Here is a 24,827-nt window from a genome sequence, read left to right as displayed (position 1 = left end):
CCTTTAGGATTGAAAGGGTCCATATCTACATATAGAGTATATCTATTCATAGGCCTATACAAAGGCAATGATTGGATGGTGTTCAGTAAAGTAATGAGTGTTTACACATGTGAGGAGAAAAAGTGAAGCACTGGTGAATAAGTGAGGCATTTTGATAGGTTGTGTTTGAAAAACGAAATCAAGTTACTTCCTGTTAGATTTTTGTGTGTTAGGTAGAAAATTGTGTGTGGTGTTTTGCAAAATGTGTTTTAGTCAATTGTCAAACAGTCAAACACTGAGAATTAGTGTATGGTTTTGCAGATTTGGTGTGGGCTTATGATGTTTGGAGGACATGTTTAGAAAATTGTGTGACAAGCAAAGATTTAGTGTGTAAGCAGTTGAAAAAAACTGTAAATGGAGTAGCATAACGTTGAAATTAGTTCTGCTGGATAGTGGAGATTGAGAGGACCCATATCATCATTGCATGTAACATGTTGTTGCTGCATTTTGACACTGTTGACGTTCGGAAGAATGAAAAACAGTTTGAAGTAAAGCTACTATTTATTGGCTAAGTGTTGGTGCCCCCGACGCCCCTTGGTGCCCTACGCACAGTGCGTGATGCGCGTGGTGGTATAAGTATAAGTATATATACTCTTTTGATCCCGTGAGGGTCTCTGCATTTATACCAATCCGTGAATTAGTAAAACACACTCAGCAAACAGTGAACACACAGTGAGGTGAAGCACACACTAATCCCGGCGCAGTGAGCTGCCTGCAACAACAGCGGCGCTCGGGGAGCAGTGAGGGGTTAGGTGCCTTGCTCAAGGGTACTTCAGCCGTCTGAAGCGTTAACCAGTAGGCCACGGCTGCCCCCTGGTAGCGGCCGTGGCCTACTGGTAGCACTGTCACCAGAAGTTCACTGGAAATTTGCTATTACAAAGTGTGGTGGCAAATTTCTCATTGTTGCCAGAACTTTGCTGGAAAAACTTTGACTATGAAAAAGAAACTGTCCATGTAAACCCACCTTTTGTACTATTTCCTTCACCAAATCTGCAATACAGTCCTCTTTTCTAAATGTGCCTTAGATCCTAGCCTACTTGAAGATAGCAACACATAACAGACACGGTATCTCTTATGGATACTGAATGATTGCTGATTGAAGAAATGTGCAAAGAAGTTTCACATCAGAGATTCAGACTTACGCAAGGGATCTCTATCACTTTTGTAGGGATTCAGGGATTCCTAACGTTACTTCCTACTTTGTCAATAACCTTTGCAAACTGATAATAAACCACATTGGCATGAAGGAAACAATGTATTTATTTTGGCTCTATAAATTCAGCAGTGTGCATACTGATAACAATGTATATACTTTTGCTGTATGATTTCAGCTGTGCGCATACTGATACCAAATCACACTGGCATGAAGGAGACAGTCCGATTAAACTATTAATTTCCAGATGAAAACTGTGTTTCATCTGTTGACATGGAGTATGTTCTATTCCAATCAGGTGCTCTCAAGTGCTCCAGAACCTTTAGGTGGGTTACATTACTCAGCATATTTGATGATAATACATGTGTGCGTTCTCTGGGGGCCCTTAGAACCGTCTTAACTCCCCACCCCTAACGGTACCCCTGCTGTTGATAAACCACACTGGCATGAAGGAAACAGTGTATTTACTTGTGCTGTTTAATGGACACATTCTTCCCACAGCAATTTTTTGATATTCTCTGCCATTGCTGCTACTATGTTTTATTGCTTGCTCTAGTTCTACCACTGCCACTGTAGTGTCATCCCCTCTGATTGTTGAGTGGCCCACCATTCTGGTGGCTGAGGGAAATGTAGCCTTTAAGTGCACTGAGAATAGCCAGATTCATATTTCAATGAACAAAAATGAGCTAAGATACAAACGGGCAGGGGGCCAAACTAATAAACGTCAGAATGGGGATCAACGTGTGTGTGTGCACTGTAAAAAGTTTCTGTAAATTTACACCCAGATTCCAACATTATTCACCTGTTTCCTTCAATAAACAGGACTTTCCAGTCATTAGTAAGACAAATGTGTAAAATCAGGCTCCAACACTGTTATTTACCACGCCCGTAATGTTTATTCTGGAACACACGTACTTCCCGTTATCTATTAACGTTACCTTCGAGCTGGTGATGGGAAGCTGTCTGCTGAGAGAAGACAATACGTTGGAATCATACCCAAACCCATCAACACAATAAGGTGAGTTTATCTGTCATCTTTGACCAGAAATACAACGTTTGAAAGCACACTGGTCATGTTTATACAAGTTGTATAATACAACATCTCTGAATGTTACCCTGCTGAAACGAAGTTAGTAGCAGTGCTATTCAGCTAGCCAAACCCACGCTTTCGCCCTTAAGCCATGCGTTATCGTTATCACTTGTTGATCAAATTTTACGTTTCTCCATTGCAATCTGAAGCCATCTAAAAGTATTGGTATGAGTAGGGTATGCGTAGTTTTTTAAAGTTTAACTCGCGTGATTTACTGCTATAACACTGTTTGCTAGCTAAGTCTGCTTAGCATCATCAGTTTAATAAACCAGTGGCCAAATAAACAATATGGCACAAACGGATCAGTGTAGTGTGACTACTGCTTTCAGTGTTTACTTGTATGCATGGATTTCGCCCGTGCTGGTAATTACTAAAAGTTGTGTTAAGTCCTTCAGTTGACAGTTTAGAAAGCTAATGCTAGTTAGTAGCCTAGCTAGCTTTCCATAGCAGAGGTGGTTGCATGACACGTGTATGGTATTCCTCCTGAGTTCATTTGAGCTAGCGGCATGCAACAGAAAGATGTTTACATGTCATATATGTGGGCATCAGTCCAAGTCAAGTCAAGTCAAGTCGGCTTTTATTGTCAATTTCTTTACATGCACTGGTCATACAAAGAATTGAAATTTCGTTTCTTACTTTCCCATGCAGACATAGACATGCTTTAAATACAGACATAGACATACTATGGACATAGCCATAGACAATAAACATTAAATTAAAGTGCAAGACTGAAATATAGAACATGTATGTATCAAAATAGAAATATAGGACATATATATAAAAAAAAAAAAAAAAAAAAAAAAAAAAAAAATAGAGGTAGTTGTGTTGTATATGTCTATAGTCTTAACAGTTACATGAAGTTTAAACTTGTGCTTGTGTGACCTGTATATTTACATTGATATGCAGTATGCAGTAATTCAAGTATATCAGGCTTGATGTGAAGCAGCAACACGTTTGGCTGCGCAGTCACAGTGCAGTTCCACATGGCGGTGTTGGGGGGGGGGGGGGCGGGGTTGGTAGACAGGATCCTAGTTTCCTAGGTTCCTGGTTGGCTGGTGGGTGGGGGGGGCTGTCAGTGATGGGAGAGTGGGTAGAGTGTTCAGCATCCTGATTGCTTGGTGGATGAAGCTACTTGCCAGTCTGGTGGTGCGGGAGCGGAGGCTCCTGTACCGCTTTCCAGAGGGCAGGAGGCTGAACAGTTCGTGTGCAGGGTGGGTTGTATCCTTGACAATCATTAGTGCTTTGCGGGTGAGGCGGGTGGTGTAAATGTCCTGCAGGGAGGGGAGTGGTGCTCCAATGATCCTCTTAGCTGTGTTAACAGTGCGCTGGAGGGTCTTCCTGTTCTGATCTGTGCAGCTTCCGCCCCACACTGTGATGCTGCTGGAGACGATGCTCTCGATGGTCCCTCTGTAGAATGTAGTCATGACAGGAGGCGTGGCACTTGCCTTCTTCAATTTGCGCAAGAAGTAGAGGCGCTGCTGGGCTTTCTTCGCCAGTGATGCTGTGTTGGTGGTCCAGGAGAGGTCGTCGCTGATGTGCACCCCCAGAAATTTTGTGCTGCTCACTCTCTCCACAGCATCTCCGTCGATGGACAGTGGTGGCAGTTGTTTGTGGCCTCTCTGAAAGTTGACAACAATTTCCTTGGTCTTGCTGACATTTAGCAGGAGGTTGTTGTCTTTGCACCATTTAGCCAGCAGGTCTACTTCTTCTCTGTAGTGAGCCTCATCGCCCTTAGTGATGAGGCCCACCAGTGTTGTGTCGTCCGCAAACTTCACCAGATGGTTGGAGCTGTGAGTGGTTGTACAGTCATGTGTTAGCAGTGTGAAGAGCAGGGGGCTGAGCACACACCCTTGAGGGGCCCCCGTGCTCAGGGTCAGAGTGCTTGAGGTGTTGTCCCCGACACGTACTGCTTGTGGTCTCTGCAACAGGAAATCCAGCAGCCAGTTGCAGAGGGAGGTACTGAATCCTAGCTTGTCCAGTTTGCTGATGAGTTGTTGTGGTATTATGGTATTGAATGCTGAACTGCGTCCACTGCGTCTATTTATGTGAGCCATACCTAAATTCATGACAATATACCCAATATAGACCTTCCATGCTGTGTTCCAGATTGCCAAATTAAAGAGACATGCAGGTCTTGAATTTCCCCTGGGGATCAATAAAGTATCTATCTATCTAGGTCTTTAGACACACATATATAGAAACCATAAACAATGTGGTTTTGATAAGACAGACCATTTCAAAAGCAAGCACCCTCACTTTGCACACACATACACACATTCCTCACACAAACATCTGATCACACCCGCCTCATCACTTTTAATCATTCAACGGCAGACACACATACACACACACACACACCTTTCATACTCACCTTGCAGACAACTCACATTCACTCACTCCTTACACACACACACACACAACACACTCACAGAGATTACATTCACTTTCTCACTCACACACACACACACATGAAGAGTTGTTCAGTGCCTTTCTTTTCTTTTGCTAAGGGATGTGCGACTGTAGCTGATGTTGAGTCTTCCAAGCCTACCTGTGACGCCTCGCCTGATATTACTAGGTATGTTTGTTTTCATTCACTAGAGTAATAATGATCAACATATACATATTTAAATCAACTTTTGAACACTAAATGTTTTTTTTTTTTTCTGTATTGAATTTTGTTTGGACAAAATCCTAAAAGGAATCTAATCATAGTTGACATGTGGATCTCTTAAATTTAATATGATAAATTCTTTTTTTCAGGTGAACGACAAGGTAATCATCAAAAGTGGATGGTCAGCATTGAATCCTTAATCGTTTGTGAAGGGTCCAACCTCGCCACATTTCTAACAGGGATTGCGACATGTTTCTCCACCTTCTATATTCTGAATCTGCAATGTCAGGAGGAGGCAGCGTGCACCCTTGAATTCTTCCAGAGGTAAGTTCATGTCACACTTTCGAACCAGAGTTTGTTTTATGTGTGGTATGTATTGGGGGGGTTGTGTAGTAGTCTACTATGTAGTTATAAGCACTACTATGCAGGATTACACCCTCTGAAGAGAGCAATCATGCATAGTACTGCTGTAATAACCACATAACACTATACTTCTACTTTATACAACTGATTAAATCAAATATAAATGCAGTTACAGTAAGTAATAAATGTCAGTTAATTTCATTGTGAGAAAGTGTGTTAACATTACAAATTCACATCCGATTCATTCACTTTGGCACAATTTTCCTCTACATGAATCCTAGTGTACCCTATCAGTTTTTGTAACTCTCTCTCTCTCTCTCTCTCTCTCTCTCTCACAGAAAAAGGCCCAGAAGAAGCCTAAGAACAATCACTAATAAGTAAAGTGAATGTTACTTGATTTCTCATGAATGTTACTTGATTCCCTCCCTGATTATCATTTATACTCATCTCTTACTTTAAATTCTTCTGGACATAATCTGTCAGTTTATTCATTCTCACATGTACACAAGGCCAATGCGATGCAATGATATTGATAATTGATAAATATCTGTGATGATTATTCTGTATCTTATTTGATTTTGAAATAGTACTACTTTAGATAACATGTCTACATTTTACATACATATGTGATACACAAGCCTAATGCAATGTTTTTATTTTCCATGATAATTCTTTTGTACCTTATTTCCGATTTTTGAAATACAACTAGATCACGTGTCTACATTTTACATTCATACGTGATACACGAGCCTAATGCGATGTTTTTGTTTTTCATGATAATTCTTCTGTACCTTATTCCTTGTTTTTTGAAATACGATTTTCAAAATACTACTAGATAGCGTGTCTACATTTTAAAGGGGCCTAATGCAATGTATTTGTTTTCCATTGTAATTCCTCTGTATCCTATATCCTTTGAAATCCGATTTTCAAAATACTACTATGTATCTACATTTTACATTCATACATGATACACGAGCCTAATGCGATGTTTTTATTTTCCATGATAATTCTTCTGTGTCTTATTCCCTGATCCTGAAATACGATTATAGTCAGTCTACATGTTCCTGAATTACTATTTACTATTATCTTGCTTCATGTCCCTTCATCTTTCAAAGATTACTTTACTGTTAGACTGTCAAGTAAGTGCTGTGAAATAAAATATCTGTTAAACTACAAATAAGTAACTGATGTGAAAAAAATGATTTTTATCTTTAAAATGTTGATTTGAGAGTGGATGAACTCAATATATGGAACTTGTTTCCTGTAATTGTAAAAAATTAAAGACCTGTTGTGTAACTAACGTGAAGATCACATTTTTTTCTTGTTACCCAACATGAAAATGATGTTATATACTTAACAGGAATTTAATGTTATGGTAGTCTGCCGTTAAACAACGGGAAGCTCCTGGAAGTCCTGCCAGTTGTTTCCTGTTAATTTACAGGAAATTAATGTTGTTATTTTACATCAGGGCTCCGAACCGGTTCAAGGAACGAAAACGAAAAACGAAAACGAACGGAATTTTACGGAATTTTACAAGGAGCGGAAACGGAAACGAAAACAAAATGGTCTTCAACTGTTCCGGAACAGAAACGTTATTCTGAAATCCACAAAACCGGTTAATAACGGTTTTTTTTTTCGTTCTCTATATAACAGCTTAATAATTTGATTTCTGCAGTTTGAAATAAAAAAAACGAATAAATGGACCTTTGGTCCAAATGGGTATATTTTGTCTTGCTGTTGTAGTGTAACCTATCCGTCTGCCACTTCGGATCTTAGGCCAGCTCGTAGCGTAGGCCAGTGTTTCTCAAAGTGTGGTCCGCAAGCTATCCCAAGTGGTCCGCGAGCTGTTGTAAAAAATAATATAGATGCGTTGTTTGCAATATTGAACCAACTTGTATGTAAATCCAAAGTTCTGCAATACTGCCTATGTAAGCTATGCCAATTTAAATCATATGAATCCTCTGACACAATAAGCAAGGTGCAAAGACAATAAGCAAGGTGGGTTCAGTGAGTAGGCCTATTGTGTCTATTAGCTATGTGGTCCGTGAGGTTTTTTCTAACGGTTAAGTGGTCCTTGGTCTGTAAAAGTTTGAGAAACACTGGCGTAGGCTACTGAAACTGATTTGGAAATTGTTTGTAGCCTATGCGTAATAGCCTATTTTGCCTGTCCACGCCTTGTCGTTTTAAAGTCGGGATTTGAAATGTTTGCGCAATTATAGCCTATTCTATGTAGCCTAGAAGAGTTAAACAGGAAATTTGAGATAGGCATTGTCAGCAACAGACAGGTTCGTTTATAAACAGGGTTGGAATTATAGCGCAAGCCTTTGAAGATCTCCATATGGATAAAACTCCAAAAGGCTACAACCAGGTAAGGAGTTTAGCACGTATCCAGAAATATTTTTGATAAGACATTATTTATAGGCATAGGTTAGGCCTACAGTAAGTCTGTAGGCTATGGGATGGATAGCCCATCTGAATGTTTTTGGATGCCGCCTGTGATTTATTATTTTTGGCCATAGCTACGGTATAGGCTAAATCAAGGGGAAATAATGAGTAGCCTACGTCTATTCTAAGGTAAAGTCCACAAAAATAGACTTGATAGGCCCGCCAAACACTGCCGGAACTTTAAGAACGAACGATATTTTGCGTTCCGAACCGGTTCAGGACCGATATGTTGGTGGCGGAACGCATGCAAGAACGAAAACGTTAAACATAGGCCTATCTGAACCGTTCGGAACGGAACGTTTGAAAAATAATTTTGTTTTCAAGCCCTGTTTTACATTAACTTAATGTTAAACCAGGGCACCGTTAAATAACAGGAACTTCCTGGAAACTCTGCTGCCAGTTGATTCCTGTTTTTTTACGGGAAATTTTCTTACAGTGTGTATCAGTCATTGACTCCACCTACTCGACCTGTTTAAAGAGGAAACATGACAACTCAACCCTACAGACAGACTCTGAATATAAATGTCAGTCACTTGTCGCTGTAGTCAAAGCCTTTACTTTTGGACACCATGACATACACCTGCATTGCTGTTATCTTACTAAGCATCATAAGCTCCTACAATGCCAGTGGCAAACTTTTAGTTTTTCTAATTGATGGACTCCGTTTTGACTACCTCAATAATCTGGACAATTTTCCTGGGTTCCGACAGATTGTGGAAAATGGAGTGAAAGTGGATTACATGACTCCAGAGTTCCCCAGTCTGTCTTATCCAAACTACTACTCACTCATGACAGGTAAGAACTATTCCATAATTTCCTGTTACCTATACTTGGGAATGCATATCTTTTTTCATCATTCTTTATGATAAAATCACTAATCTGATTCTGATTTATTAGTCTATTGGGCACTGCAGTTGGGTGCGGTTAATACAATGTATGTCAAATACATGTCATGTTTTATTTCAATTGGCATAAAACACTGTACAGCAGTTTATACACAATGCGGCTAATACACAGGAAATTACTGTATTCTACGAGGTGAAGAAATAAAGGTGCTGTGTGCTTTTTAAAAATATCTTCAAAACATTGAAAATGACCTAGGAATAGCAACAGATTGTGAAGTAACAACTGTTTTGATGTAATGTCAAAAATGCCTATGCCCTGTTTTGTGTCAGACATCCATTGATGTTACCGGTAGTATGTATTAAACACAGTACAAGTCAATGGAAACCTGTTATGTGGCTGCGTTCAAGACAACTAATCCATTTACACAAAAGCTATTTTAAGCAAATAAAAACAAACATTGAGTCATGCCTCAGAGCTTTCATATTTTCCCTTTCATCAGGCCGGAACACTGAAGTGCACCAGATGACTGGCAACTACATGTGGGACATGGACTCAAATACGGAATTCCTGATTGGTGGCAACGCAGACAGCCGCTTGCCTCTGTGGTGGAATGGATCGGAGCCGATCTGGGTGACCATGGAGAAACTGGGCAAGAGGGTCTACATGTACTACTGGCCAGGTCAGTGCACTGAGCTCTGCTGGGCAAAAGGGTCTACATCATGTACTACTGGCCAGGTCAGTGCACTGAGCTCTGCTGGGCAAGAGGGTCTACATGTACTACTGGCCAGGTCAGTGCACTGAGCTCTGCTGGGCAAAAGGGTCTACATGTGTTACTGGCCAGGTCAGTGCACTGAGCTCTGCTGGGCAAAAGGGTCTACATGTACTACTGGCCAGGTCAGTGCACTGAGCTCTGCTGGGCAAAAGGGTCTACATGTACTACTGGCCAGGTCAGTGCACTGAGCTCTGCTGGTGGAGACATGATTCATCACGGCTGAGATTAGAGTACAGGCAAAGTGTCCCATCATAATTAAGTTGTAATAAGTATTGTTATAAACATTCCCAGTGTAATCACATCTCTTTAACAAATCCTTAGCACTTGCATGTCTTTATGTGGGGTATGAAAATTATGTTTCAGGGTGTGAAGTCGAGATTCTAGGAGTGAGACCATCTCTCTGTGAACCGTACCAACCAAACGCAAATGAAGGGAACTTGACAGATGCCATGGAACGTGCCCTTGACGCGCTAAAGTACTGTGTTCTATCCTGGTTTATCTGATCCAATCTTTAATGTGACAATATACTGAATATTATTTTTTACATTCCACTTATTCCACATTCCATGCAAAACAAAAAAGGCATTCTTAAACTTATTGTCATTATACTTTTGGGTATGATAGCTTATCAGTGTCCACATGATTTCACATGGCAGGCTGGCAGACAGAGTTTGCTACTATGTAGCATGCAGTAATTCCTATCAGCCTGAAAATGTTGCTGAACTGGCTCGTGTGTTTGCTTTAGTGATGGCCAAACTGACATGGCTGCCGTGTATTATGAGAGGGTTGACGCAGTGGGTCATTTCTTTGGGCCCCAGTCACTTGAGACCACAGGAACAGTTCTTGGTCTGGATGGCGCCATGCAATTTCTCAACCAAAGGGTCATGGTGAGAATCCCATATTGTGTATCCCAGTTATGAATGCACAGTATTATTGGTACAATATCAGCATCAGCAGATACATTAATTGGCTATCAAATTAGGATTGTTAAAGTTACATGTATACATCAAGTATATATCTTGAGTAGAATTAAAGGCAACGTGCCTGCAGCAACAAACAGACCATCACAATAAGAGCAAATATTTAATTCTAGAACAGGAACAGCACACATGTATCAACATTGGCAATTGTCCAAAATGAGTTTGGAAATATCAGCAGATATCCAATATCATGCATCCTTAATTCCAGTCACATATCCTTGTATTCTGACACATCTACACAACAATACTGAAATGATTTCAGATTGATACAGATTTAAGCAAGATGTAAAAATGAAAGAAGCTAAACTGACACATGCACTAATGCATATTGGGGGTTGTGTTGCAGGCAAAAAACATGAGCAAAGTCTTGAACATCGTCATGTTCTCTGATCACGGCATGTCTGAGATCACAAACCTCATTGAGCTGGACAAACACATCAACCTGTCCGATGTCATCAAGGTGCTGGACATTGGTCCTGTCGTGAGCCTGTGGCCCAAACAAGAAAAGTTGGAAGAGGTGAGATCCTCTTTTTGGCTGTATTCTCATTTACAACTCATGATGACAGAAAGGTGTGAACAATGAATATTTGTTTTTCTGTTTCCTACAACCATTTTCTATCTGCTATTTTTATGTCCATAAAATTCATATGGATACTGACCTCCCCTCACCCCAGATATTCACTGCTCTTAGTGCTGTGGAAAATATGACAACCTACCGCATAAGTGACATCCCTGATCGATTTCATTACAAGGAGGGGATGTTTGTTTCAACTCTGACCCTTGTAGCCAAACCAGGCTGGATCATCACTCCTGTAAGTTATTATTGTAGAGTTGTCTGAGTGTTCATGTAATTTAACTAATTAGTTAACTGTCCTGATTTCTGTCCTCATACTTCACTACTTATCAAAGTGGAGAAACAGGCTCAACTCAGCACTGTTCTAACTGTGTGTGTGTGTGTGTATACGCCCAGTTATGTTAATCAAAACTATTTAACTATGATAATTAGGTCAGGTGCAAAACTGGTTTTGATTGCAAGTTAAAGTTGCTTGTTTGTTTGCATATGCTGTATTATCGTCATGGTTGGGACTCTCTCTATTCACACATTTAGGTGTAGTCAAAATTATACAATAGAGTTAGCATTTTACAACACTTTTCTGTCTTCTTACTTGAATTCAGTATATTTTTGCTCATTAAGTTACTTTTTTTCAGACCATATCAGCCCTGCCTTTCCAGCCAAATGCCACGGGAGGCAGGAAATATGGAGCACATGGCTACGACAATGAACTTGTTGAGATGAGAGGGTTCTTTGTAGCAAAAGGGCCAGGTAAGGGACTGGAGTCTGAAACCCATGTTGACATTGCTTTTCTAAAAAGTTCACTTCTCTTCACAGCACTTCACTTCACAAGATTAGTTACATTCCTTTTTGTCACTCTCTCAGCATAAACCCATATCATAATAAGGAAGATATACAGTTCTCTTTTGATGCTTTAGTAAAGTACAAAGCCAACAGCAAAGTTGGTGAAAACCAATGCAAAGAATGTTGTGCAAGCACAAGGGTTTTCAACTAGTGGTATGCGGCCCTGTGAGGGGTCGAGCAGTCGACACAGGGAGCCAGGATTGCAAATTCCGCAAAAGTTTTATTACCAAAAATCAATAAATTACTTTTTTAAATACATTTCTGTGCCCCAAAATAAGGGTATCCAAACAGAATAAACATTAACCTCCGATGCAAACCTCCGACATGAACACAGCAAGAACTGACAAAAGGAGACAAAGGGGAACTTAAATACAGACTGGACAGACCATGAATAACTAAAAGGGGAACACCACAAAATCAATTAACTTTCAGACATTACCAAAACATTCAAAAAGATAACCACACATAATGCTAGCAATAAAGAAACTAGACAAAGACATCTGGGCGTAAACACAAAAGAATCCAACCAGAAAGCTCCAGTCAATAAACACGAAAGGCTTCTCCTTCCCCCAGGGCAAAGACGTGAAATGGATGTGGCCATAGATCATTTAAACCAGTGGAACTTGCCGCTCCGTCTTGACAGTCAGGAAGTCCGCCCGGACCAAATACCATGACGCACTCAGCCCCCGGAGTAGGCCAAGGGGGCAGGCGAATTCCCGGAAGTAGAAGAATCGACGTAGGCTGGAGGGACCACCTCTCTGCTAACTCCCATAGAAGTCCATTCATTCTAGGATTTTTTTGAAATACCATAACTTCATATAACATATATCCTGTGCCGATATTGTAGCTTCTGTGTAATCTACATAAACACTACAAAGGCAAAACAGACTCCATTACCTCGTCCGTAACGTTGGTTATCCGTAAGAAGAATAGTTAGCTTGTTCGGTTGGAGGGAAGCTAGCTTTGACGTAATCTCTCTTTCGCGCCGTAGGGAGATAACCGTATTGTTTGGATAAGAAGCTCAGTCCACCTTACTGTCTATGACGGTAACTCATAAGCAAAACCCATAGATATATCTATGAGCAAAACCTAGCATACACGACCGTATGTTAAGGTAAAGCATTACACAGAGGCAACCTAATAATAATAAAAAAAGTAAACCTAATTTTTTTTTAAAAACGGCACTAATCATTTCAGAGGTTTTCGATGGATTGACCGTAGGTCGGAAAAGTGGAAAGAAGATTAGCTTCAAGGCTATAACTTTTTTGTTTTGTTTTAGCATGACTGTTTTTGAAGATGATCATGTATGGTAGCTTCAACATTAACACGACTTGGTGAGAATGATAATAATACATAAATAAATGTTTAACTTTGATGACTTTGAAGGCGAAGGAAGTGTGAGAAGAATTTCTGTGTATCTATCATATGAGTTACAAGATTCAGTTCGATGGCTAACGTCATGAAGTTAAGTGTGAGTCTGCGCAGTACTGGGGGGACCAACTGAAAAATCGTTCTATTTGACTCAGTGCCCTCCCATTGAAAACGACGGAGTCTGTTGGTCCATTTCTTTTACTGTCTATGGAGTAGGCCTGTCAAACTCGATTCCTTTTAAGGATCCGGGTTATTCTGAGTCACTCACTAAACTGATCCGGGTTGAACGAGTCACTTGAGTCACTTGAGTCAGTATTGCTAAATCGCAAAGAAATTCAGTCCTACGTTCAAGCAGTGCCGTGGGGTGCTTCATTTCGTTAAGTGCCTTCTCATGTTGGATGTGGATCCTCCATGATTTGAAACCAGGTTTTTGCAGCACTTGCATTTAGCCTTTAGAGTTTTGCTCTCCTGGTTGGCTGCTAATACTAGGCAACTAATATTACTATTAATCATGGCTATACTGTTAGGTAGCCTAATATAATATAATATAATATAATATAATATAATATAAAATAGCCTAATATAATAGCATCAAAACCTCCACCCACTCACGGGAAAGAAAGCAGTTTGAGCCAGACTGTTTGTTTATTGTCTTAACCTAGCCTAAGCAATTGACTTTCAATGTACATAGATACAGGAACGTAGAAATGCCCTGCAGTGAATAAATTATTATTATTGTTATTATTATTACTACTACTACTACTACTACTATTCTCATTAGGCCTATTATTATTATCACCTTGACACGAGTAGAAACTAGGCTACTCGCTCGTCTACAGATCCACTCATGTAGCCGGCTGATTCGACTGACTCGCACTCATAACAACATAACGTAACCGGTCCGCCCGGCTGATCCAAATGACCCAGGTAGGCTAGCCTACTCAAGCAACTCCATACAAAGCTTACAATGTTTCGGACTGTCTTCGCGACCTAATTGCATTTAAAAGTAGGCTATGCGTGCAGAACATATGTTATTTCAGAAGTGAAAGCATGGCTTTTGTTGTGGATTTGCTTTTCACCTTGACGAGGAGTTACTCGCCCCTCTAAAGATCCACTCATGACAACGTAGCCGGCTAATTCGGCTGACTCGCACTCATAAGAAGATAACGTAACCGGCCCGCCGGGGTGATCCGACTGACTCAGGTAGCCTACTCAAGCAACTCCATACAGAGCTTGCAATGTTTCGGACTGTCTTTGCGACCTAATTGCATTTTATAGTAGGCTATGCGTGCAGAACATATGTTATTTCAGAAGTGAAAGCATGGCTTTTGTTGTGGATTTGTTTTTCACCTTGACGAGGAGTTAGGCTACTCGCTGCTCTAAAGATCCACTCATGATAACGTAGCCGGCTGATTCGGCTGACTCGCACTCATAACAACGTAACCGACCGCCCGGCTGATTCGACTGACTCGTACTCAACGTAGCCTAACCGGCCGGCTGATCCGACTAACCCGGATTGCTACTCAGCCGCTCCAATCTGAGTCTCGTGGTCTGTGAGTCTGCAATGTTTCTGGCTCTGCGGGAAGTTAACCAGTTATCTCGGACTGCCTGCTCACTCAGTCGCTTGAGTTAATTTGTGGAGTTGTGGTTGCCTACGAAATTGTTACATTTTTGGCAGCTACGATGGCTAGGGCTAGGAGGCTAGCTAATGTTGCAAGAGGTTTGTGTGTGGCGCTGTTTATCGTTTTAGATTGAATTGTAGTAGGACTCCGAGTTAATGATACTAGAGACTCGCGACTCATGGGTTAATTTAAAGACACGGGTGAAAGATCCGAGTGAATCACGACTTAAACACCTTTATCCCGGAGTCGGCCGCACTCAAACAGGAACGCCACAAACATGATACATGGTAAATCAACAAAATGCATTAAATAACAAACTTAAGCTAATTAACAACAGAACACAATTGATAAGTTGCGTGCACTCAACCACACAATCACGTACTATTGAACTAAGCAATAAAGTCTGTATGTTGTATGAAATCAAAAGTCTATGTGTTGCGTTTTTACTTGGTTGCCACGTAGTGTTGCTAAACGTAGAGGGTGCGTGAATGTAGACATGTAAACATCAAAATGTGTGAGCATATAATTATGAAAAATCAACAGAAGATTTAATGAAAAAGGGAGCGTTAGTGCGTTCGGTGTGTGGCCGCTATGGCGACCATCACAGGCCCACTGGTGATCTATGATAGCATTGCTGGTGGCCCCTAACCATGCATTAACTAATGTAACCTTCTTCCACTGTGGGGATCACTACAGTATGTTCTAGTCAGGTCCTTAGGTTGCCTCCTTAGCCAGAGTAATGGTTAAGGGGTCACAGTAATCTTAAAAATAGGATCCCATAAAACCATAAAATGAACCATGAAGTCAGCACCTTTTTTAGCTTGCAAAATTAAAAATAAGACCAATAGTTGTGTTTGTCAAGTTGATAATTCATTTTTTTTGTTCAACAGATTTCAAAAGCAACTTCACTGCTGGACCAATCAGATCCGTAGATGCCTATAACGTCATGTGTCATACCCTGGGGATTGAGCCGCTCCCCAATAACGGCTCATTCGACCGCGTGAGGGCCATGCTGAGAGAGCCGTCCAGTACAGCGGTCCTTGTAACCCAGCACAGCTGTCTCCTGGTCTTGATAGGACTGTTTATATGTGTACATGTGTCACCTTACTGAAATCCATCCCCATTACGTTTTACCTGCATTTACCTCAATGCCACACTGACAATAGTAAACGAGCCTGAAAAGAATGCAATGTGCATCTACTTCCTGAATTTTGGGTCAACGATACACGGGACACCGAAACACCGGGGCACATGAAATTTGGTGGGTATGTAGCCCCACTAGACTTTTACGGAAAAAAATTGTTTGGTCCCTGGAGGCCCTGAAACCCAAAAAATGCAGTTTTTCCTAAATAACTACCTGATCCGTGGCACCGAAGATAAAGACATTTTTATGGTATATTGGTCTCAAGGGTCCACATCAACCTCGCTCGCAGTCCTTGGTGGCCCTGTCAGCTGCTCTGTAAAATGTTGCATTAAGACCATAAAAAGTCTACACGAAATAAATGTGAGCAACCTAAACTTTCATTCCCAAACACTCGCTAGACTATATGCAGTGCCAAGTTTGACATTGTTTGGATTAGGCCTAATGCATGTAACGTTAAATATAAAGGAGCACACATTGGCTATCTCTGCTCTACTACCCATCTTACACAGCACAGCGCGTGGGACCAAAGGGGTAGCGGAGTTTTGGCAGCACTGAAAAATGCAAGATGTTTGGATGATTATCATTTCCGACATCAACAATTACGTAAGGCTCCCTGTATGCAGTTTGCTTGCATAAAATGATTCTGCGGATTTTGCAACAACACGCCAACAAACACGAGTATGCAGTGTCATTCAAAACGACAAAAACCTGATGTGCAATAAACTGACAATTGGAATAGCCCAAGGTCTGCAAGGTCCCGAATTAAAACGAGCGATATGCTAATGGTCCCGAATTTAAGGAAATTTCAGAATGCCACACAGCTATAGACAACGATTGACACACAGAGCAAGATGTCACTTATGCTGCCTACCAGAGACTGTTTCTAAGTCACATTGTTGCAAATTTCATATGATGATGCATCATTCCAAAAAAAATGGTTTGTCTTATCTATCATAAAGTTATTCAATATACAGTATAGGCTTAAAGGAACCATATGTAAAATTGTGGCCAAAACTGGTACTGCAATCACTTTCAAATTACTGTATCCCCTCCCCCTCCCCCCTGATTCGAGGTTGCCAACCCGGATGCCGAAACACTACTAACTTTGTGATTAGTACATAGGTGGAAGGTGGCGCATCAGGCCAAAACACAACATGACATGACAAAACACAACATCAACATCAGTTGAGGGCTGCAACTTCACTTTTTAAAATGACAATATCCTGGCCGGACTACTGTTGTCAGTGATATAAGTATTTGAAATGAACATGATTTCTTAATGTCTAGTGACATACCAGGGCCATTTTATGATTAATTAAAATACATTTCTTACATACGGTTCCTTTAACAATAAACATAGCCTTAAGTCAAAATTCCTGTTAGGCTTATCATTTTAATCTGTAAAACCTGTCACATGCAGCCATGCCTAAATTCAGCTCACTGCACATTTATTAAATGATAATGTATTATAATGTAATATTCAATGATCATTACTGAATGCTTAGCTGGAATGATGCTTTTCCATATCATCTTATTTTTAAAGCATGCCTACTTACAGGCATGCAAAGGACTATGGGGTTTCTACAGGAATAGCATGTTTGAACGGGGACTGCAAGTATAAACTGCTCACAATGTAGTTTATTTTATAGGTTTATTGGTTTATATTTCTTAAATAAATTACTGTATATGAAGAACCTTTCATTAGGAATCTAGATAGTTAGGCCTAAGTTGTAATAAGTATTGTTACAAACATGAACATGGTGAATGGTTGTGGAGAGGAGGTTGTAGTAGAAATTCTTAAATGCAGAGCTGAAGTCTACAAAGAGCATCCTCACATAGCTCCCCTGGTGTTCAAGGTGGGACAGTGCACTGTGGAGAGCAGTGCTGATGGCATCTTATAGACCTTCTTGCTCTATGCAAACTGGTGTGGATCAATGGTGGGTGGGAGGCTGGCTAGGATGTGCTGCTGGATCAGCTGCTCAAAGCACTTGATCATTTCTTTTAATTAAGGCATTAAGATCCATTTGCAAAAGATGATTTTTTTATCCCTCTTTTTAGTCAACTTTAGCATGGGGCTGAATACTTTTTATAGGCACTGTAGACTTTAGACTGCGCTTTAGACCATCATGATAGAGCACTAATTTATACCCAGGAGCTTCCATGTCTTTTATTTCACCAGGCTGATACACTGAAGTGCACCAGATGACTTCGAACAAGATATGGGACATGGACTCGAATATGGAATTCATTATTGGCGACGAATTATTCCAATATAGCAACTTGTCTCTGTGGTGGGACAGAGCAGAGCCAATCTGGGTGACCATGGAGAAACTGGGCAAGAGGGTCTACATGTATTACTGGCCAGGTCAGTGCACTGAGCTCTGCTGGGCAAGAGGGTCTACATCATGTACTACTGGCCAGGTCAGTGCACTGAGCTCTGCTGGGCAAGAGGGTCTACATGTGTTACTGGCCAGGTCAGTGCACTGAGCTCTGCTGGTGGAGACATGATTCATCACGGCTGAGATTAGAGTACAAGCAAAGACAAAGTGTCCCATCATGATTAAGTTGTAATAAGTATTTGTCAGGGTTGTGCAGGAGGACCCAAGTGCAAGACTCCAATAGGCAGAATTAGACAAAACACGATTTATTTTAACACAAACTTAACAATTAGACTTACTTACAACAAACAGGACTTGGGCTAGACAAGGAGGAAACAGAGAGAGGAGGGTAGAAATACACAGAGCAATTAACAGAGAGACAGAGGACTGGACGAAACCAACGAGACAATAACAGGGAACAGGTGAGGAGGCAGAAATGGAGGGAAAACAAACAAGACAGGAAGCACAGACCAAATAAGGAGATGGGACGGAGACAAAGACAGATGACAGGCAGGTAGCACAAAGCACATGGGGAACAGGCAAAAACAAACACAGGACAATACACAAAATGGCCACCAGGGTGGCACAAACTCCAACAGTCCGGGCCAGATCCTGACAGTACCCCCCCTCTACGGACGCCTCCTGGCGTCCCCTGAAAAGTCCAACCAGGGTGGGCGGAGGGGGCCTGGACGGAGGGACTGGTCATACAGACTGTGACCACGGGGCAGACTCAGACAGGGAACAAACAGACAAAGACTGGACTGACTCGGGCAGGACGTCAGACTCAGGGACGACAGACTCAGACATGACAGACTCAGACATGACAGACTCAGACACAACAGACTCAGACACGACAGACTTAGACACAGGGGCAGGGGAAGGGACAGGAACAAAGACAGTGACAGGAACAGTGACTGGGATGGTGACGGGGACAGTAACAGGGACGGTGACTGGAATGGTGACTAGGATGGTGACTGGGACAGAGACACAGACAGAGACAGAGACGGGCACAGTGACGGGAACAGAGACGGGGACAGGGACAGACCACTCAGGAGAGACAGGAACAGAGAAGGGCTCGGGCAGAGGCGGGGCCGGAGAGTCAGAGGGAGGCGGAACCGACTCAGGCAGAGGCGGGGCCAGAAAGTCAGAGGGAAGCGGATCCGGCTCAGGCTGAAGTGGGGCTGGACAGACAGGCAAAGGCTGGGCTGCCGGCGCGGCGTCGGGAGACTCGGCTGCCGGCGCGGCGTCGGGAGACTCGGCTGCAGGCGTGGCGTCGGGCGACTGGGCTGCGGGCACAGGAGCGGACTCTGCTGCGGGCACAGGAGCGGGCACCTCTGGGCTGGGCACAGCCATCTTTAGGGGAAAGTCCGTAGGAGTTGAGTTCACAATTTCGTCGCCGTTTAAAAAACATAGTCCAGTCCATACAACTTCATTTCAATTTCAAAAGAAATACTGGACTATGTTTTTTTTTTTTAAAACGGCGACGAAATTGTGAATTTCCAGAGCGTGTTACTCCACACTTGGCAATCGACTCCTACGGACTTCCCCCTAAAGATGGCAGCAAAGATGGCAGCAAAGATGGCAACATTTCCGGAAAGGTACTGGCTTGATGAAATTCATTCTGGACTCTCTATCCGACCACATAAAGACCTCGGGATACTTCGGTTTGGCTTTAGGGACCCCTCTACTCACTACCACGTAAGTGTAATGTTGTTTGGAACTGTAGAAGAGGTATAAAAATAGCGTTTTGTAGCGGCAAAATAATATGCCCTTCTCACTTCCACGCTAACGAGTTTTGACTAAAAACGGTAAAATCGAACTTTCTCAAAACACATCCGAATGACATGATTTTGATGTCAATTCAACGTATGTACTCCCAATCATCTGTAAATTGATCTAAAGTGCATTTTACTCCGGATAATTCCTTTAACTTATATAGTGTATTTAGTATTTAGTTTTGTTAGTTTTCTTATCTTTCTTATCTTCTACTGTCTTTATTGTACAGTGGAGTTTAGTTATATGTTTATACTTATACTTATGTTTACCATTTCTGCTGTAAGTGCATGTTGTGTGTAATGTCTGTATGCTACTGAGACCCTTGAATTTCTCCTTGGGGATCAATAAAGTATCTATCTATCTATCTATCTATATAAAGTTTGAAGCCTATATTAAGCCCATTGCTGTCATTATGTGAAAATGAGTTTATATGTATACTGTTACAAACATTCCCAGAGTAATCACATCTCTTTGACAAGTCTATGTCTTTATGTGGGGTATGAAAATTATGTTTCAGTGTGACGTTGAGATTCTAGGAAAGGAACCATACTTCTGTGAACCGTACAAGCAATATGTAACTGAGAAGAACTTGACAGATGCCATGGAACATGCCCTTAACATGCTAAAGTACTGTGTTCTTCTATCCTGGTTCAACTGATCCAATCTGTAATGTGACAATGATGAATATCTTTTTTTTTTTTACGTTATACTTTTTTTTAAAAATTATATCGTAACTCATATTTGCTCATATTTTTCTCTACACAAAACAAATAAGGCATTCTCAAGCTTTTTGTCATAATACTTTTGGATACTTTCCCACCAAATTTCTGCGTCTAATTCAGCTTCAACCGTTTAATGTAGAAACTCCGTTCAAACTTTGTAACGTAGGTCTTGAAAAGGACACTTGAGCAATGTATTTTTCACTTTTGTAAACTTTACACTTTTTGAGATATTAACAAAAAACAAGCTTATTTTCCCCCTTGACTTTGATACAAGGATACAAGGAAGTTTATTGTCACATGCATATAGTTACTGGATGTAAGAAATGCAGTAAAATTATGTCTGGTGTCAGCCTATTTGTGCATTTATGGGGGGGGGGGGGGGGTAAAAAGTGCAGTAGAAGAGGTGTTTAGTAGATTAAGTGGCAAGGGCTGCATAAGAAGGGGGGGGGGGCACCAACAAGGAGCACCCAAGAGCAACAGGGGCAAGGAAAAACTCCCTTACTAAGGAAGAAACCTTGGGCAGATCCAAGGCTCAAGGGGCTAACCCAACTGCCGAGGGTCTTGGTGTGTGTGTTGGGGGGATGACAAGGGAGATGGGATAGTGTTCTGTGTATGTGGGGAGAGGGCAGTGTGCAATATGTGTGTTGGAGAAGCTTCCTCATGAGACAATGTGCTGTGTATTGGGTGGGGGGGGGGTGGGCAATGTGCTGTAAGTATGTTGGGGATGTGTGTTGGAGAAGCTTCCTGATGAAATAATTTGCTGTGTATGTAGGGGAGAGGGGGGGGGGCAGTGCAAGTATGGTGAAGGGACTTACTATTGCAAGCAGAGTACTGTATGTATGATGTATGTGAGTGATGACAGTGAAGATGTGTGTGTGGGCGGGAGGGGAGTGGAGCAGTGACTGTGTGTGTGTAGTGTGTGTGTGGGTAGGTGGGGGCAGTGTGCTGTAAGTACGTATGTAGAGGATGTGTGTCTGCGTCTAATTCAGCTTCAACCGTTTAATGTAGAAACTTTGTTCAAACTTTGTAACGTAGGTCTTGAAAAGGACACTTGAGCAATGTATTTTTCACTTTTGTAAACTTTACACTTAAGATATTAACAAAAAACAAGCTTATTTTCCCCGTTGACTTTGCATTGGCACTATGACATTACAATGGGCTAATTAAAATTATTTGCACCTGCACGGTCAGCAGCTCAACTAGGCCCATCAAAGAGCCAATTAAACTGATTGCACCTGTATCAACAGCTGATTGCACCTGTATCAACTATATCAACCTCTATCAACTCAATTAGGCCAACTCTCTCTGTCTCTCTCCATTTTACAAGGCTAGGCACATTCCATCCAACTTTCTATCCATCTATCTTCTTCAAACCATTCACTCATCCACCCATTAAACTATCTATCAAGATCCATTAAACAATCTGCCTATCAACATCCATTCAACTTTCTGTCTATCAACATCCATTACACTATCTACATCAACTTTTAAATTGTTTACTCTGTCTCAGGCTTTAAGACTGGCTCTCTTAAGACTATGGATCCTGTTCAACTGTTTCCTCTGCCCACAACTGTTTTAAAATAAAAGTCCTCACTACAATAATTCACTATTAACTTATTTAACTATTTAAACTATCCAACTATTTAACTATTCAGTCATTCCAACTGTCAGTTGTCATCAACTTTGACTCCCACCAAATGTTTCCTCTGCCTACAAATGTTTAAAAATAAAAGTCCTCACTACAATAATTCACTATTAAATAATTGAACTATTTAAACTATCCAACTATTTAACTGTTTAGACATTCCAACTTTCAGTTGTCATCACCTATAACACCTGCCAACTGCATATATATCTATTTCCATAACAACCAACATGATTACCCTATAGCAACCATCATAACAGCTTTATTTAGCATTGCAACAACCATGTCTACCTAAGCAAAACCAATCTGTTTTAACACTGTATATTATCATATGTTTTGCATTTTCGCGCATGGGTAATTCCTCAGAATTACATTTTCTAGTTGCTTTTATAAATTGAACATTTGTTCATTTAATTTGGCCTTTTTCTACAAGAGTTTACAAAAAGACTCTCTTTAATGTTAAAATGAAAGTAGATTTCTACAAAGTAATGTTAGCCTAGTTAATTAAAAATATAGTAAAATAATAAATAATAAGTAAGTAAATATTCACCCCCCTTAAAGTGAGTGACTTAAATCAAAGTCCTTTTAGGCAAGTCCCTCCACTAGGCGGCCATATAGCAACGCTTTTTGGGCACTCATCGGGCATCCTTCAGGACACCAATCTTCAATCATCCTTCAGCGGCGAGTTCACAAGACATGATTGGCAAGATATCTTCAAAACACACCACATAATTGGCTCAATGTATTCACATGTCAACGTTTTGCTGAGGAAGGGGTGGGATATGTGTAGACAACTAGCCCATGCATTTCCATGGAGGATTTTTTGAGTGCTGTGTCTCCTCATTAGAAAGTCTCTGCTGAAATCAACACCGGTCCAGCCAATTGTTGGTTGTGGTCTCACAATTAGTAAAATGAAGATTGTCTGAGTGGAGTGAATGTGTATAGTTTAGTAATATAAAGACACCTGTTTGGAACATCCAGTCACTGGTCAATCAGTATTCTTGTCTTTTGAAGACAAAAGAAAACTCTAAACAACTGGAAGAAATTTAGCTTAAAGTTATAAATACTGAGAGTCTGAGATAAGGTTGTCTTTCTCATTATAGTTTATTAATCTCTGTAGAGAGGTATACGCTTCAGGCAATCAGGATTCAGAGACAAAGGGCTATATTTTGGCAATCTAAAACGTATGTTCACTGACGAAGAGCTTAAACAAATTTTGGGGTTTGTCCAGTCCACATTGGGTGTGGTTTTGTTATCAAACGTCGGCGCCTGGCACAGAAAGGTTGGTCTTATGTTTCTTAATCAGTCATGGGTGTGTTTTGGGCATAACATCCTTTAAACCAATGGAAATGACATCTGCCATTCCCTTTAACAGCAATCAGTGAAACTTCAAACAATGCATCAGTATTTTCTTGGTCAGTGGCATAACGTTTTTAGATCACGCGCTAGACCCCACTTTAGGTCGTTAATTGCCACACCCCTGGGCACATTACACCATAAAAGAGATTGGCATGGTAAAAAATCCACATAGGAATAAACGTTGTTTCAAGTTAAGAATATGCGCTGCATTTTAGATCGCTATGGCCCTAAAAGTGGTTGGTCTCCAAAGGATGAATGGTAATAGAATCAAAAGGCAATAGAAGTATTAATTATAAGGAACATTACAAGCTAGCTTAAGCTTTAATAGAAGAGTCCATTCAAAAGTGTAAGATCTTACAGAAACACAAGTATCAAAGCAAAAACAACACAAGGATAAAGTAATCCCCCACAGGGGATTGATAGAATAAAATGTTCAAGTCACTGAACATCCCCTGGAGTTCAATAAAATCTATCATTAATGAATAAAAGGAGTATGGCAAATGTGCATGATTGTGGACACTGATAACACATTGCTGTTGCTGAACTGGCTCCTTTGCTTCCTTTAGTGATGGCCAAGCTGACATGGCTGCCGTGTTTTATGACAAGGTGGATCTAGACGGATCATTTATTTGGGCCCCAGTCAAATGAGACTGCAGAAACGGTTGATTATCTGGATTGCGCCATGCGGAATCTCAGTGATATGATCATGGTGAGAAGTTTTAGTCTCTCTCTCTCTCTCTGTCTCTCTTTCTCTGTGTGTGTGTGTGTGTGTGTGTGTGTACTGGGTGCAGTTGGCACTAGATGTGTGCATGTGAGTGATATACTGTAGTAAACTTTGGGTGTCACAGTTAAGTGACAGGACAAGAACCTGGCGTATCAGTATTGAGACATAATGGTACTGTATTCCAGTTAGGGATGCACAATATTAGCGGTACAACATCAGTATGGGCAGATAACAGCTTAAAGGAGTTGTATTACCGGCATCTGCAGGTACTCCTGGCAGATAAATGGGCTATCAAAATAGGATTGTGCTTACTATTAGTTGAAAATGTCAAATACCATTTTATATGGGTTGGTCATCTTTGACAGAGAGG

The 24,827-nt window shown here is 41.1% G+C and overlaps 1 protein-coding gene and 1 long non-coding RNA gene across 2 annotated transcripts; both read left to right on the top strand.

Annotated features, from left to right (window-relative positions):
• The first annotated feature begins 1,943 nt into the window (after nucleotides 1-1,943).
• LOC121694442 lies at nucleotides 1,944-6,556 on the top strand. Its single transcript, XR_006025757.1, has 4 exons — nucleotides 1,944-2,210; nucleotides 4,790-4,857; nucleotides 5,043-5,217; nucleotides 5,595-6,556. It is a non-coding gene; the product is annotated as an uncharacterized LOC121694442 (long non-coding RNA).
• A 1,633-nt stretch (nucleotides 6,557-8,189) lies between these two features.
• Nucleotides 8,190-16,005, top strand: LOC121694440 (glycerophosphocholine cholinephosphodiesterase ENPP6-like). The gene is made up of 8 exons (XM_042074611.1): nucleotides 8,190-8,496; nucleotides 9,047-9,226; nucleotides 9,683-9,794; nucleotides 10,065-10,206; nucleotides 10,646-10,816; nucleotides 10,974-11,111; nucleotides 11,509-11,623; nucleotides 15,600-16,005. The coding sequence occupies exons 1-8, from the start codon at nucleotides 8,271-8,273 to the stop codon at nucleotides 15,818-15,820; spliced, it is 1,305 nt and encodes a 434-aa protein (XP_041930545.1). The 5' UTR covers nucleotides 8,190-8,270; the 3' UTR covers nucleotides 15,821-16,005.
• The last annotated feature ends 8,822 nt before the right edge of the window (nucleotides 16,006-24,827 follow it).

Source organism: Alosa sapidissima, chromosome 20, assembly GCF_018492685.1.
Source record: "Alosa sapidissima isolate fAloSap1 chromosome 20, fAloSap1.pri, whole genome shotgun sequence".
In the NCBI taxonomy this organism is placed as follows: Eukaryota; Metazoa; Chordata; class Actinopteri; order Clupeiformes; family Clupeidae; genus Alosa; species Alosa sapidissima.
Note: the sequence above shows the minus strand (reverse complement) of the source record. Positions and strands in the feature narration are given on the sequence as shown.

What these genes read in the sequence shown, in the direction of transcription:
- LOC121694440 (XM_042074611.1), top strand. Translation starts at nt 8,271, where the DNA reads ATGACATACACCTGCATTGCTGTTATCTTACTAAGCATCATAAGCTCC. An exon ending in CGTGCCCTTGACGCGCTAAA is followed by an intron (nt 9,795 to 10,064) that starts GTACTGTGTTCT and finishes TGTTTGCTTTAG; the next exon opens with TGATGGCCAAACTGACATGG. An exon ending in AACAAGAAAAGTTGGAAGAG is followed by an intron (nt 10,817 to 10,973) that starts GTGAGATCCTCT and finishes CCCTCACCCCAG; the next exon opens with ATATTCACTGCTCTTAGTGC.